The following is a 14,364-nucleotide window of genomic DNA, read 5'->3' as shown; positions in this document are numbered from 1 at the left end:
TCATAATACCAGAGAAACAATAATCTTAAGACTTAAAATAAAGTCATCTCATTTCAAAACACGGACCGAAGTAGCAACAACTTATACATCCCAAAATGGAGTCGTTTCTTTTCAAAAACATGGACCGGAATGAGTTTGTTTTGAAATCATGGCGATCTTCGTCTATTGCCACCATCAACTAAAGTTTCGTTAGTTGATTTATTGTTATTAATGAGCTTCATGTTCGATGTTATTTGTCTCTTTGATTAGTATATCGTCTATATTCACTGTTCAGCGTAGAAATGCTTTAATTTTAGGTTTTCATGGCGGCCGGCGTAGAAATTTGGATTTGGGGCGTTACACATCTGAAGCTCCAGTTAGAGATATTAAGTAATAAAATTAAATTTCATGTTTCAACCAGCTATGGTTTATGCTAAAAGAAATGCAAAAACTTTGCCATCAAATCAATCGAAAATGATTTATTTTCGCAGAAGTTTAAGAAATATAAAGAGAAATCAATCTTGTAGAACATTTCCATCATTTAGTATCTGGTATCCTTTACCATGAATCCGTTTATATAAATATTACAGTACAACTAGCTAAAAAATGGGTGACAGAGAGAAAAAAAGAGAGTATGGTTGTACTAACAAACAATATATCCATAAATCATTCATCTTCTTGCTGGTTAGATTCAAGAATATCATTGTTGTTCTTGTTGTTGCTGTTGTTGTAAGTTAATTAATTTATAGTACGAGCCGGTCTTGTTTTCAATCAGAGAAGAATGATTACCTTGTTCGATGATTTTCCCGTCTTGCAAAACCGATATTTGATCTGCATTTTTGATAGTAGACAACCTATGTGCCACCATAACTGTAGTTCGGTTCTTCATTAGTCTATCTAGAGCTTGTTGTACTACTCTTTCAGACTCAACGTCTAGGGCACTTGTTGCTTCGTCAAGTAATAAGATCGATGGGTTCTTGAGAACGGCTCTAGCAATGGCTACCCGTTGTTTTTGACCTCCAGAGAGCTGGACTCCTCGTTCGCCTACTTCAGTTGAATAGCCCTCAGGAAGGGCACTGATGAAGGAATGGGCATTAGCTAACTTAGCTGCCTCAATGACCTCTGACTCTGAAGATCCATCTTTACCATAAAGAATATTTTCGAAGATTGTCGTTCCGAATAATGCTGGTTCTTGTTGGACGAGGCCGATGTGCTTCCTAATGGATTTTAATCGTAGTTTCTTTATATCCTTCCCTGTAAAAAAAAAGTTCATAGCATCAGAAAAGTTAATGTTTGTAATCTGATTGTGCTCAGGCTCGACCAAGTGACTCCTATCGGGCCTCAATAAGCAGAAAATTCAACTGCCTGAATAATATACATGTAAGAGTTATTATATGACGTGTGGGCACGAAAACTCACCATCTATCAGTACTGTCCCAGAAGTTGCATCATAATAACGTAGTATAAGTGCGAGTACAGAGCTTTTGCCAGAACCGCTTGATCCTACCAATGCCACACTCTTTCCCGCCTTAACTTTCAGATCGAAGTTCTTGAAGATCACAATATTCGGTCTCGAAGGGTAACTAAATTTGACACCCCTCATCTCGATTGTTCCTTCCACCTTTGTCAATTCTTCGCCAATATTACCTTCCACCTGTGTCTTCCTGTCTAAAATCTCAAAAACTGAAGCAACCATTTGGTTACCTTTTATGAGATCTGGAGCCATTGCTAGTGTTTCTCCCATTGCTAATGCTGTAACTATCAGTACCATAAACGATTTCATGACCGATTTGAAGCCAGCAAGCTCCTTCCCCATTAAGACAGAACCATACCTGTTTTAGAATTGAGACAAGTCAGTTGAGAACTCGAACTTTTTTTTTTGAGAAATCGACTACCTGACAAATTTATTACATTATTTACTTTATACATTGCCTAAATTACATGGGATAAATTTTGATGGCAAACTGCTTCCACCGAGACTCGATCCCACGACCTCATGGACTTAAGATGGGGTGTCCAACCGCTGCACCAAAGAGTGGTGGACAACTCGAACTTTATATAAGTAAAGTTTTTGATCTAAAATATTAGAAGACAAGTGAAAAGGATGTACCATAATGCAAGGGCATAGGATGAGAACAGGAAGAATTGTGCAACACCATAAAACATTCCAGTTATTTGACCACGACGAAAAGCGTTTCTTGATGGATTTGCGAGTTCACGGGCATAGAGGTTGATTACTTTTTCTTCGGAGCAAAAAGCAGCAACCGTGCGAATGTTGCTTACGGCCTCAGCAGCAAGCATGTTAGCTTTAAGATAAGCTTTACTCAAGTTACCCCCATAGCCTTTCATGAATAGTTTCTGTTACAAACTCATTAATGTCAAATTCACTTTTTTGAGATAATCCTCACCGCTTCAACTAACTTTTGAGGTGAGAATGGCCTGAGATTACACGTCTCTGGTATCGGATCCTATTAAATTACAAGTCTCGTCCCAATGGTCTATTAAAGTCAAAACTGATGTGTGAGAGGGAGATTGTTGGGATAATATCAAATTGGGTGTGGAAGGGGCGGCCGTGAAAGGGACATAGTGCATAAGTGTGAGGAAAAACCTCACCTCTTTACCTACTTTTTGAGGGGTGCATGAGAGGCCCAAGACCACACAACACTGGTATCAGGGCCCATGGAAGTACGAGGGAGAGGGGCATGTGGTTCATACAAGGAGAAGTTTCACTCTTTAGCTAGCTTTTGAGGCGATAGATGCCCAAAACCACTAAACAAACTTGAGGTGATCTCAATATAATAAAAAATCTACAAATAACACAAAGGAAAATGAACTAACCTCACTGATGTGGGAAGTAACTAGTAGGGGATACATGGCTATGACAATAAGTGTCATCCTCCAATTAAGAATGAAAGCGATGATAAATGAAGTTATAGCAAGTGATATATTCTGTATGAGTATAGAAGACCGATCCACGACTATAGTTTTTAATAAGGTTGCATCGGCTTCTAGACGAGAAGACAGCATGGAGCTATTGTTACTCGTCTCGTCAAACCATCCAATTTCATTCTTCAAAATTGCTGTAATATTTCAAGTGAAAAGAAAAACATAAATATCGTTTCTCCATCCCAAATATATAATCAAATATTGTGGGAATATTTACCTGAAAACATGTCTTCTCTTACTCGAAGAGTTAGCCGTTCACCCATGATACCAAAGCATAAGTGCTCAATGGTGTGAACAATTACCGTTACAATTGCACCACCAAGAAACAGTAGGGAGATTTTCTTGACTTCGTGCTGCGTTGTATCCCAATCCATGTAATATGAAACAAGAGCTTCCGTGACTCCGAGAGCGAAAAGAGGCATTTGGGCACCAGCTACAATAGCACCCAAGGTGCCAAAGAAACCATAGATCCAATATGGAGCTGCCATCCCATACAATCTTGTCATAGACACACTTGCAGCCTTAGTAGCCTCATTCCCATCGGGAACATAATGGGTCACAGATTCTCTATCGGAATGAAAGCTTGCACCAAAGCTTGTTCCTGTCCTTGATAACTCTCTCGAATACTTAACGCTGTACAAAGTTGAACCACATTAGTCAATTGGACGAGAAACGATTGAAATAGCGTGCAACGAACAGAGTAATCATGTTTTGTTGACGCATCGAATAAGTTAGCTCTACCTGAGTGGTCGGGCCATTGTAGGGCCAACTGAAGAGTGTCTCTGCAAAGTTGCTGAATCTTGAAGCTGAACAAGAGATGAATATGAACTATTTTCATTTGATATGAGCTCCTCATGGCTTCCAATCTCCACAATCTTTCCATGTTGAACCACAGCGATGATGTCTGCATTTCGGATGGTGGAAAGTCTATGAGCTACCACCACTGTCGTACGTCCTACCATCACTCTGTCTAGTGCTTCTTGAACACTTTTTTCAGACTCAGCATCAAGTGCACTTGTTGCTTCATCAAGAAGGAGAATCGATGGATTTTTTAGTATCGCTCGAGATATGGCAATCCTTTGCTTTTGGCCACCTGATAACTGTATCCCTCTCTCACCCACCTAACAGAAACTCGAACAAATTTAGTCAAGTTCCACTACAATCTTCCCTTTAACAAGATATATACCCATTACTATATCAATTGTAAGAACTTAAATACCTGAGTTTCATATTTATCAGGAAGGTTGTTAATAAAAGAAAACGCCTCTGCAAGCTTAGTAGCACGATTAACCTCTTCGATAGAAGCATCATCTTTACCATACAGGATGTTTTCCCGGATGCTCGTAGCAAATAAAGCGGGCTCTTGATTAACCAACCCAATTTGAAGTCTAAGCCATTTGAGATCAAGTTCTCTAATGTCATGTCCATCTAGAAGTATATGTCCATTTAGGGGTTCATAAAAACGTTCGATTAAGGAGATTATCGTGCTCTTCCCAGACCCACTTCCCCCAACGAGTGCGATTATCTTCCCAGAAGGTATATCTAGACGAAGCTTATCAAATATCACCACGTCAGGTCTGGAAGGGTAACTAAAACTTACATCTTTGAATTGTATATGACCCTCAACTTTTCCCAGTGTCTTCCCAGTTTCAGAGCTGAATTTGCTAACTGTTTTTCGCTCTATCATCTCAAAAATCGGGTAAGCTGCGGCTGTTGCTCGGATGAAATTCGATATGTTTGGTGCTGCCTGCCCAAGCGAACTGCCAAAAAAGTCGAAATTACTTAGTTATATTTAGCAAAATTGAAGTTCATTATCAATGGATGAGATTTTTATTAGAGGGGGAGAAACTTACAGTCCGGCAATGACAACATTAAGCATAGTGGTGAAGGAATTTCCTCCATTGGCTATACCTTTATGAACGACGATACTAGTGAACCAAACGAGAAGGGACCATGAACAAAAGAGTACACAATGCAATGTTCCAAGGCCTAATCCTCTAGCTAATCCTCCTTTTTTCCCATACTCGTACGTCTTTAATAGTGCTGTCCTATAAGACCTTACGGCCTTTTCTTCACCAACAAATGCTTGGACAGTCCGCACATTACCAATAACCTTAATATTGTCATAACATGTCAAATATAAAACACCATCAAAATCTATATAACATATGTATGAAATGTAAGAAGATTGTAAGAATGGTAAGGACTGTATTAGTAGGACAAGATATTGTTTTCGTCTTTGTGGGACTATTCTCAAAACTCTACTTACATTCCTTACAATGATATAGATAAGTAGAGAAGCTAACCTCTTCCGCTATTTCTCCGGCTTTTACATAGGATTTTCTTACTCTCGCAATAAGACCGGTTGCTACATATGCATATACACCACCAGCTATGGCTATTAAAGGGACTATCGATAATGTTACAAGACTTATTTGCCAAACTCGGGCGAACCCAATAGCGAAGCCCGCAATAAAACGGCTTAGGTAATGCATGAAGTTTCCAACCTGTAAATTTTCAAGGAAAATTTATTAGCCAACTTGGGCTCATGTAAAAATGACCTAAATTGTCATTCTTTATGAATTCAATCATCTCATCATATATATACCATCCAAATAAATATCTTTATAGTTTTAGAACTTTGAATTACATTAAAGTATTTAGTGAAGTTTAAACTTTTAGGACTTTCACATTTTATGTCAACTTCCAACAAACTTTAGAAGGATATTAAAGATTTCATCTATTTATAGAAGTGGTCCAAGTTGTAATTACTTACTAAATGATGGACCACGAGTTTTGGTTTCGCTACTCAAAGGACAACTTATATTACTGACGTCCCTCGAACAATGATGGTACTTGATAGGCTACACAGGGAGAGCACCGCCTATATATTTTAGAGTGGGATCATATTCTTAAAGGAATAGTTAATTTAGGGGCGCAAACAGTCAATTAGCAAATAATGGGTGCCAAATTAGAATTAGGTAGTGCCTGTTTTCTTTCTATTAGTGACATCTCAAATTTCATTTGTTGGTAACAATCGCCTCGAACCAGATTTCAAATTATTTGTTTTTGTGTAACTTTTGATGTTTGAGTGTTTTAAATGACTTATTCAGGTTGATTTTGATCGATTGATTCAGATAAGTCAGATTAAGACGAGTCAAATTCAAGATAATTTAAATGACATAAATAGGCATGGGCGTACCTTTTCAGAGATGGCATCTTGAACAACAATAATGTCAGTAGTAATGGCAGAGATAACTTCTCCTGTAGAAGCTTCAGTATCAAACAGACTTATATCTTGACTCAACATTGATCTTAAATATGCCAATCTCATCTTGGCCGCTTGTCTTTCTCCGGTGTACATCCAGCAAGCCACCTCTGCAAACACCGCAACCAATACTTATACACTTATTTGTCCTGGTGCAATATAACGCGGTCACCACCGTCACCACCACCCCCACGGACAGATCAACCAACTTACCACATGTATATATTATGCTGGGGTATTCGTTCCCTAATTTGGTTGATTCTGACCCATTTATTATTGTTGTGTTAGTGAAAAATGATTGTATTTATGATATACCTAGCCAATCCAAATTCAACCCTAATGCCTCGAATTGTGTGTTACTACTTGTTTTTTTTGTTGGTGTGTTACTACTTGTTGGATGGCTGGAATATGGATTCCAAAATTTGGGGAAATAAGTATAACATGAAATATGGTAGTTCTCTTAGGTACTCAAGACCATCTTGATTATGTTAGATTAGTACAAGTTTTCTAAACTATAATAAAAATAGAAAATTTTACTTCCTTTATGCTGCAATCTAATGTAAACATATACTGTAATAAGATATGTAACATGATGAATCGAGAAAAAGAGATCTGACGATCAAGAAAAGTCCAAGATATCTGAACTTCGAAAAGATAGACTTATATACATATTCTAAAGATATCTTGTGATTATCTCATGCCCCACAATTCACATTATATAGATTAATACATTGAATCAATTATTGGTTTCTCCCGTAAATATAGGTTGAGATTATGAAGAAGGATCTTCGACTGAACTACGTAATTATGAATTTAACACACTGCATCTTTAATGATCTAATTTTGTCCTTCATTTTCTTTGAACTTGGACGATCGATGCAGTTCAAAATTTAAAATTATAAGAATAAAATCTCAAACAACTCTATGAGAAAACAAATAAAATATTGTTACCTGCCCATGATGAGAACATAATAACCACACTCAAGTAAACAAGATCCAATGAGTACTGCAAATAAAAACCCAAAAAATTAATGAAAACTAAATAAAATATTTAAGGACTAAGAGATAAAATATTATAATAATTAACTTGAAAGAGATATATATATACCTTCCCCACTTTGTGTGAGACAGAAGCAGGGAAAAGATAAGCAATACCCACAATATTAATTAAGTTACCAAAGAAGATAAAGAAAACAGGTACTGAAGCTCCATGAATACAAGCACCCACTGATCCAATTCCCATTAAAATGTAATCCAAGAAATCAGCATAGGCAAATAGTTTCAAAAATGACACTTTCTTGGTTTTCTCATTTTTCTTTTCTTTCTCTTCTTCTTCTCCTCCATTATTTCCTGCCAAATTTCCTTCATTGGAGCTCATCATTTTCCTATACACACAAGGTAGAGAGAGAATTTAAATACATATATAGGCAGAGAGAGAGAGAGAGAGAGAGAGAGAGAGAGAGAGAGAGAGAGAGAGAGAGAGGAGAGAGAGGAGTTGTTGGTTGTTGATGAGTAATTAGTGAATGGGTAGATAAAGCACAATAAATACAAACATATATATATTATATATAGTTATATATGGGAAGAAGTACAAGCAGAGAGATAGTAGTAATTCAAATGAAATGGGATTGAGTGGGAGTGAAGAGTTGATGGCCATCTATCTACATAGTATTAACTGATACATAAAAAAGAAAGTGTAGGTTGGAGGATTTAAAAGTAAGAAACTGATTGTAATTGGAAACCAATAAAGTTAGACAAATATTTATTAGACTAGTGACTGGGGAGGTTGAGCATGTGAGATGCCATTTTGGGGATGAATTGTATTTGCAACCCCTACTTTAGGTTCATAATCAGTACTAGCATATACATTGCTATTGGAGGGAAATTATATTGTTTTTTTTTTTTTTTTGATATAGTTAAAAGTATCTGTCTTCATCATGGTCTTAGTGATTGATTTCTAAAAGAAGGTAGTTGTTAACAATAATCCATCTTGAAATGAAGGTTAATTGGTATTACTGTGATATGAATACTAAAATAAGCTGGAACGTCCATAGAATTTTGTAGTCCAGTGCCAAATTCCAGACGTATTAAACGCAAACTACTAGGTTGAGTTAATCAAGAAAGGAAGAGGTGTTTGCGCAAGTCGTGAGAGTGGATACAAGTACGTGATTACTTATATAATACTGAAGTTGAATTGGTTATATGAATGTAGTATTTGTTGGAAATTAGTAATTTGTAATTTCCTATCTAACTCTTTGTATTGGGAGAAATATCTAGATGGAGTATTTTCTAAAGTAGAAATAAGAGAAGAATAGTATAGAGAAGTTTGACTAAAAGATTAGTCTAGAAACTATATTTACTCTTTGTAAGTTCCAACGTGGAATTCTCTAGTCTTTACTAGTATGCTCTATCTTTAGTATAAATAGATGTAAGATGTAATGGGTATGGAACACAGGAAGCATAGGAAGCACAAGAGAAGCAAATTAGAGATTGAATTGAAGAACTTATAAAGTAAGTTGTAAGAGTTGAAGGAGCTCTGTAGCCCGTACATCTCCAAATTTTAATATAGTTAAATATATTACTATATGTCTAAATTTATAATAAATCTTATTTAGATGTTTTCTCTCAAATATCATCCCCTACAGTATTTACATTTTGGCTTCCACTAAACTTATCACGTATCGATGTCCCAACAGCTTGATGATATAGTAAATAAAATTCAGCCATTGGTGATATCCGGAGTTAGCTCAAGATCTCAACAAGCAGTCGCCTCTAATAGAAACTATATGGGTACAAAAAGAGGGAGTCGAGTATCGTTGGATGCCGGTGGGGGCCAGAGTCACTAGATCATGTTTAGACAAGTTTTTGCATTGAACCAAAGGGATTTGGGCCAGACACGTAAAGCCCATTAGTGGGTCGGCCAAGGCATGGCTAGCCACACTAATAGGCCCGGTCAGACCTAGTCCATTAGGGCATAGGGTGTCCGGCCAGAGAAAGAAAGAGAAAAAATTGAAACTAGTTTCCATTTTTTGAATATCTTTATTCTGCTTCTAGTTTGGCTTTTAGGAAACCTAATTAGGGTTAATCTCTAACTTTGAGATTCTATATAAGGACCTCATTAGTTCAGAATAAGGTGTGGAAAATTCTCAAGGACATTTTTAACTCCACAACATCAAGTAGAGAAAAAAAGAAAATAGTTACCAACTATCTATTTAGTCTAAAGAAGAAGGTGTTCTTCGTGTAACCACCATTAAAGTTTTAGATAAACTTGAGGTGGGAGATCAAGTTGATTACTCGGTGTCTCAAGTAGAGGATCTATAATTGGAGCTTTTGGTCTTCTTATATTCAACCGTTTAAGTCTGTGGAAAATACCGATTAAGGTAACAATCTCTATTTAACTTAGTTCATATTAAGCGTATGCATGAGATCCTGGGGATACTAGTGTTAGGCATTAGATGTCTGGGATTCCGCTTAAAACACTAGGAGACACCATAACCCAACATGTCCTGTAACCAACAAATGTCATTCGGGTTAATTAATTTCAGAGCAACGTAGTAAAGGCTAGTTAATAAAATATTTCAAGAGCAGGTTCGGAAGATAATGCCGTGAAGTGTAATGTGGATGACATGATTATCAAGAGCAAGGTCAAAGAGAGCTTACCTTAAACATGAAAATGGCGTTTGGCAGGCTCAAAGCATACAACATGAAGTTAAATCCAGCGAAGTTTGCCTTCCGAGTAACATCTTGAAAATTCTCGAGTTTCATAGTGAGCCATAGGTCAAGGCCAACCAATCAAAGATCATAGCTCTGCTAGAAATGCTGAGTCCAACGAAGACAAGAGAAGTGCAGAGACTCACCAGTAGACTTGCTTATTTTTCTCGGTTCCTGAAAAAATGGTAGCAAAATTGTTACCAACCCTCAAGATCTTTGAGATAATTGCCAAAATTTGAATGGACCGAGGAAGCAGTGCGAGCCTTCAATATATGAAAAAAGATCTAATGGTCATACCTTTGCTAGTGAGTCAGAGATGTCCTGATTATCACTTATATGCTTCTAAAGAAGCTGTGTCTTCTGTACTGATCATTAAGACAGTTGAGTTATTGATGTACACCTGTCTACTTCGTGCGCAAGTTTCGCGACAATATTCTCGGCACCTTGAGCTCCATTCTGCCTGAAAGAAAGGTCAGATACACAAGAGGCTAAATAACGTTGAATGTCTGATTGCCTTATCAGTGAGATAGGATCGTGCCTGCTATGATCAGAAAGATTTTGTTCAAGACCCTGATATGTGGCCTTCATTAAGCCAATGATTCACCAATTCTATCCAAGCGTATATAAATAACATAGATTTGTCATGAAACAGGATTTAATCTACACTCTTAGATTACTTTGGCTTTCAACTTAAAACATTGAACTGATTGGAATGCCAGGGTATCTTTGTAGGACCCCCCCTCTCACCGGGCACAGAGGGACATTAACTCGAAGGTTGAGGATGATTTCTGGGGAACTACTTTCCAACATCATCAAAATATGAAGAAACAAACATGACATCTATAACTCCAATTGTCAACAAAGAAAATGATGGAAAGAGTTCTACCTTGGACAAACAACTAATCGGTAGATATTTGAGCTCAAGTCATATTACACAAGTTCTGACCAGGGGATAGTTGATAGTGACACCTGCATTGCAATCTCCAACACATGTGATACGAAACTCATCACTCCCTCTTACGACTTTGATCTTCTTAATGTGTTAGTTGTTCCTCCAATCAAAATAAAGCTACTCTCAATTTCACTATTCGGCAAACAATATCATGCATTATGGGACAAAATAATGGACATCACATGCCAAAATAAAGAAGTGGTCTCCATTCGATATTTCGATCTTAAATTTATATATATATATATATATATATATATATATTTCAGATTGTTCTCGATCTTGGTCAAGGCGTACATACTTTGAACCGGGATAGTTGTTAAAGACTTCATCGTATCCTGAAGGCATGATTTCTGACCCGTTGTGTACTCGTGGTTTATACCAGAAGGGGGCGAATTACTGTCTAAAAGAATCGATACTACCAAGCTTTGAAGTTTGTGTATAACACCATTTTTTCAGAGTAATTTCCATTCAAATTGTTAGCAATATTATTCCAGAAATTTTTGGATAGTAATTCTCGCTTAATTTGAAATGGAAGCTTCAACAATGTTAACTCAATCTTTACGTGTTATGAATCAAGACTACACACGTCTTGAAAGTTTTAATGGAGAAAATTTCACATGATGGCAAGAAAAGTTGCAGTTCTTTCTGACTTCTATTAAATTATTCTATATAATAGAAGGGGTACTCGACAATATTCCTGATGAGACTCCTGAAGACTCTACTGAATTAAGGGAAAAACGAAGGAAGCGAATAAGACGGTTTTCTTTGTCGTGGTTATATTCTGAATGTTTTGTCCACTTCCATCTAAAATGCTCATTGTTCAATTGATTCAACCAAAGCATTATGGGAAGCACTAGATAGCAAATACCGCATTGAAGAGGCAAGTGATAAAAAATTTGTAATTGGTAATTTTATGGATTTTAAGATGGTTAACAATAAGTCTGTTATGACTCAAGTTAATGAATTATTACTTATTGTTAGCAATCTTAAAAACGCTGAGAATTTCTCTTATGGATGCTTTTCTGGTGGGGGTTATCATTTCTAGACTACCCCCTTCTTGGAGCGACTACAAGAAAAAACACAAGCATGACGAAGAAAATTATTCATTAGATTCTTTACAACGTCACCTTCGTATTGAAGAAGATTCTCGTATTCGAGAATTAAAAGAGACGCAAACTAATTATACACCTACGACTAATGTGGTTGAAGAAGGAAAACCTGAGCAAGATTTTCTAAAGCCTGGGAAGGATAAAAAGTTTAAGAAACAAACTCCGAAGGACCAGAAGAAGGTAATTTGTTACTACTGTAACAAATCCGACCATTATACTCGTGATTGTCGCTCAAGAAAGAAAAATCTTAAAGGGCAAGCAAACATGGTCGAAGAAAAATTTATCGCCACGGTTTCTGAAGCCAATACAATAGAAGCCGACGGTGGATGGTAGTACGACACAGGAGCTACTATCCATGTCTGCAATGATCGTAATCTTTTCAAGACTTACGAAGTTGGCGGTGACGGAAACGATATTAAAGTAGGCAATAATATTCGTTCTAAAGTCATGGGATTAGGAATTATGAAACTCTTCTTTACATCTGAAAAGACTCTAACTCTACAAAATATTCATCATGTGCCCGATGGGACTAAAAATCTTGTATCGGGAGACCGTCTTAATAGGAAGAGGTTTAAGATGGTGTATGAGTCTGATAAATTTGTAATGTCCATAAGGGGCACGTTTGTTGGTCAGGGTGTAACGGAATGATAAAGTTGAATCTAATAAATAATAATTCTTCGATTTATATTGTTGATTCTTTTAATTTACGGCATGGTAGATTAGGTCATGTTAATTATGGTTCTCTTAGAAATATGAAAAAATTAGGCTTAATTTCTAATTGCAATTTTAGTTCAAGTAGTAAATGCTATGTTGGAAAAGTCGGCAAGGGGGACTAGTCGGCGGACTTGGGACTAGGCATAGTCGCTACTAGTCGTATTTACACGGGACTAGTCGTAGAATATAAATATATAAAGGTATAAATATAAGTATTGGTCTTAATGAAGTATAAACACTAAAAATTCATCCCTAAGAAGCACACATAATTATCAACAAGTTCTACAACATTAATGAAGTATAAAACACTAACAACTAACATTTATTTGAGTTTATAGAGAAAAAGAGTAGAATATGGGTTCTAAAAAGAAATAGTAAAAAAAGATTGAGAAGATAGAGAAACTTGGAATCTTGTTTGGAGAGCAAGAAAACTTCAAAATTACTTCAATCTGGTTATAATGATATTTGGAGGGGAGAGGAAAGGTGAAAAGCCAAATGAGCAAATCCTAAACCACCTTTGTCGGTTTGAGCAAAAGAAAAAAAGGCTCAGCTAAATAATCCCGACTGGCCCGACTAGTCGACTTGGTCCTAGTCGGACCAAGTCGGGGATTTACTCGGAATTCCACGGGACTAGGGTTTTGGCTCCTAGTCGAGTCGGCAAGATGGGGACTGAGGAGTAGTCGGGGTGTACTCGGGGATTAATCCCGACTTTTTCTTCATAGAGTAAATGTCATGTTTGTGTTCAAGCTAAAATATTTAGAAAATCCCATAAATATATAATTAGGAATTCAAATTTACTTGACATAATTCATAGTGATGTGGGTGATTTAGAAAATCACATAACTAAAGGTGACAACAAATATTATGTAACCTTCATTGATGATTGTTCTAGATATACTTACGTATATCTAATGAAAAGTAAAGATGAGGTCTTTGAAAAATTCATGCTATTTAAAGTGGAAGTTGAAAATCAACTTGGTCTTAAAACTAAAATTTTAAGATTTGACAAAGGTGGTGAATTATCCAAATGAATTCATTAAGTTCTGCCAAACACATGACATTATTCACCAAGTCACTACACCTTACACTCCTCAGCAAAATGGTACTGCAGAGAGGAAAAATAGGATTATGATTGAGATGGTCAGTGCAATGTTAATTAGTTTTGACTTACCATAATCTGTATGAGGTGAAACATTATTATTAGCATGTTATATTTTAAATAGGATTTGCTTAAAGAATAAAAATATGACTCCCTTTGAACTCTGGTTTAAAAGAAAACCTGATTTTAGTAGACTAAAAGTTTGGGCCTGCCTTGCATATGTTAGGAAACCAGACCCTAAGAGACCAAAATTAGGTGTTAGAACCTACAAGTGTGCTTTTATAGGTTATTCTCATAATAGTGTGACATATAGATTCTTAAATTAAGACACTTTTGAAATTATAGAATCTGTAGATGGTAGAATTTTTTGAGGATTTGACGAGGTCTAGTGCTAATAATCATAACTTAGTAGATCTTGTAAATTTGTCTTATTCTGAGTGTACCATTGTGGGAATTTTCTCGAAAATTAGTTGACCAGAATTTGGAGGGAGTTGGCTAATTAAGCATGAATGCCCTGGTCGTGAACAGTAAAGAGTGAATGGGTATATCCATTCACTTCAAAATTGATGAGATAAATCCCATGTGA

General features: G+C 36.5%; 1 protein-coding gene across 1 annotated transcript; it reads right to left on the bottom strand.

Annotated features, from left to right (window-relative positions):
* Positions 1 to 431: 431 nt before the first annotated feature.
* LOC147536679 (ABC transporter B family member 2-like) lies at positions 432 to 7,582 on the bottom strand. The gene is made up of 12 exons (XM_086643735.1): positions 7,302 to 7,582; positions 7,145 to 7,199; positions 6,128 to 6,303; positions 5,232 to 5,432; positions 4,779 to 5,038; positions 4,145 to 4,685; positions 3,667 to 4,046; positions 3,143 to 3,558; positions 2,818 to 3,059; positions 2,090 to 2,337; positions 1,399 to 1,811; positions 432 to 1,233 (listed from the first exon to the last, which is right to left on the bottom strand). The coding sequence occupies exons 1-12, from the start codon at positions 7,572 to 7,574 to the stop codon at positions 680 to 682; spliced, it is 3,759 nt and encodes a 1,252-aa protein (XP_086499861.1). The 5' UTR covers positions 7,575 to 7,582; the 3' UTR covers positions 432 to 679.
* Positions 7,583 to 14,364: the final 6,782 nt, after the last annotated feature.

This window comes from Eschscholzia californica, unplaced genomic scaffold, assembly GCF_041429995.1.
Source record: "Eschscholzia californica isolate CP2 unplaced genomic scaffold, dmEscCali1.0.p SCAF_5, whole genome shotgun sequence".
NCBI classification, from domain to species: Eukaryota; Viridiplantae; Streptophyta; class Magnoliopsida; order Ranunculales; family Papaveraceae; genus Eschscholzia; species Eschscholzia californica.
Note: the sequence above shows the minus strand (reverse complement) of the source record. Positions and strands in the feature narration are given on the sequence as shown.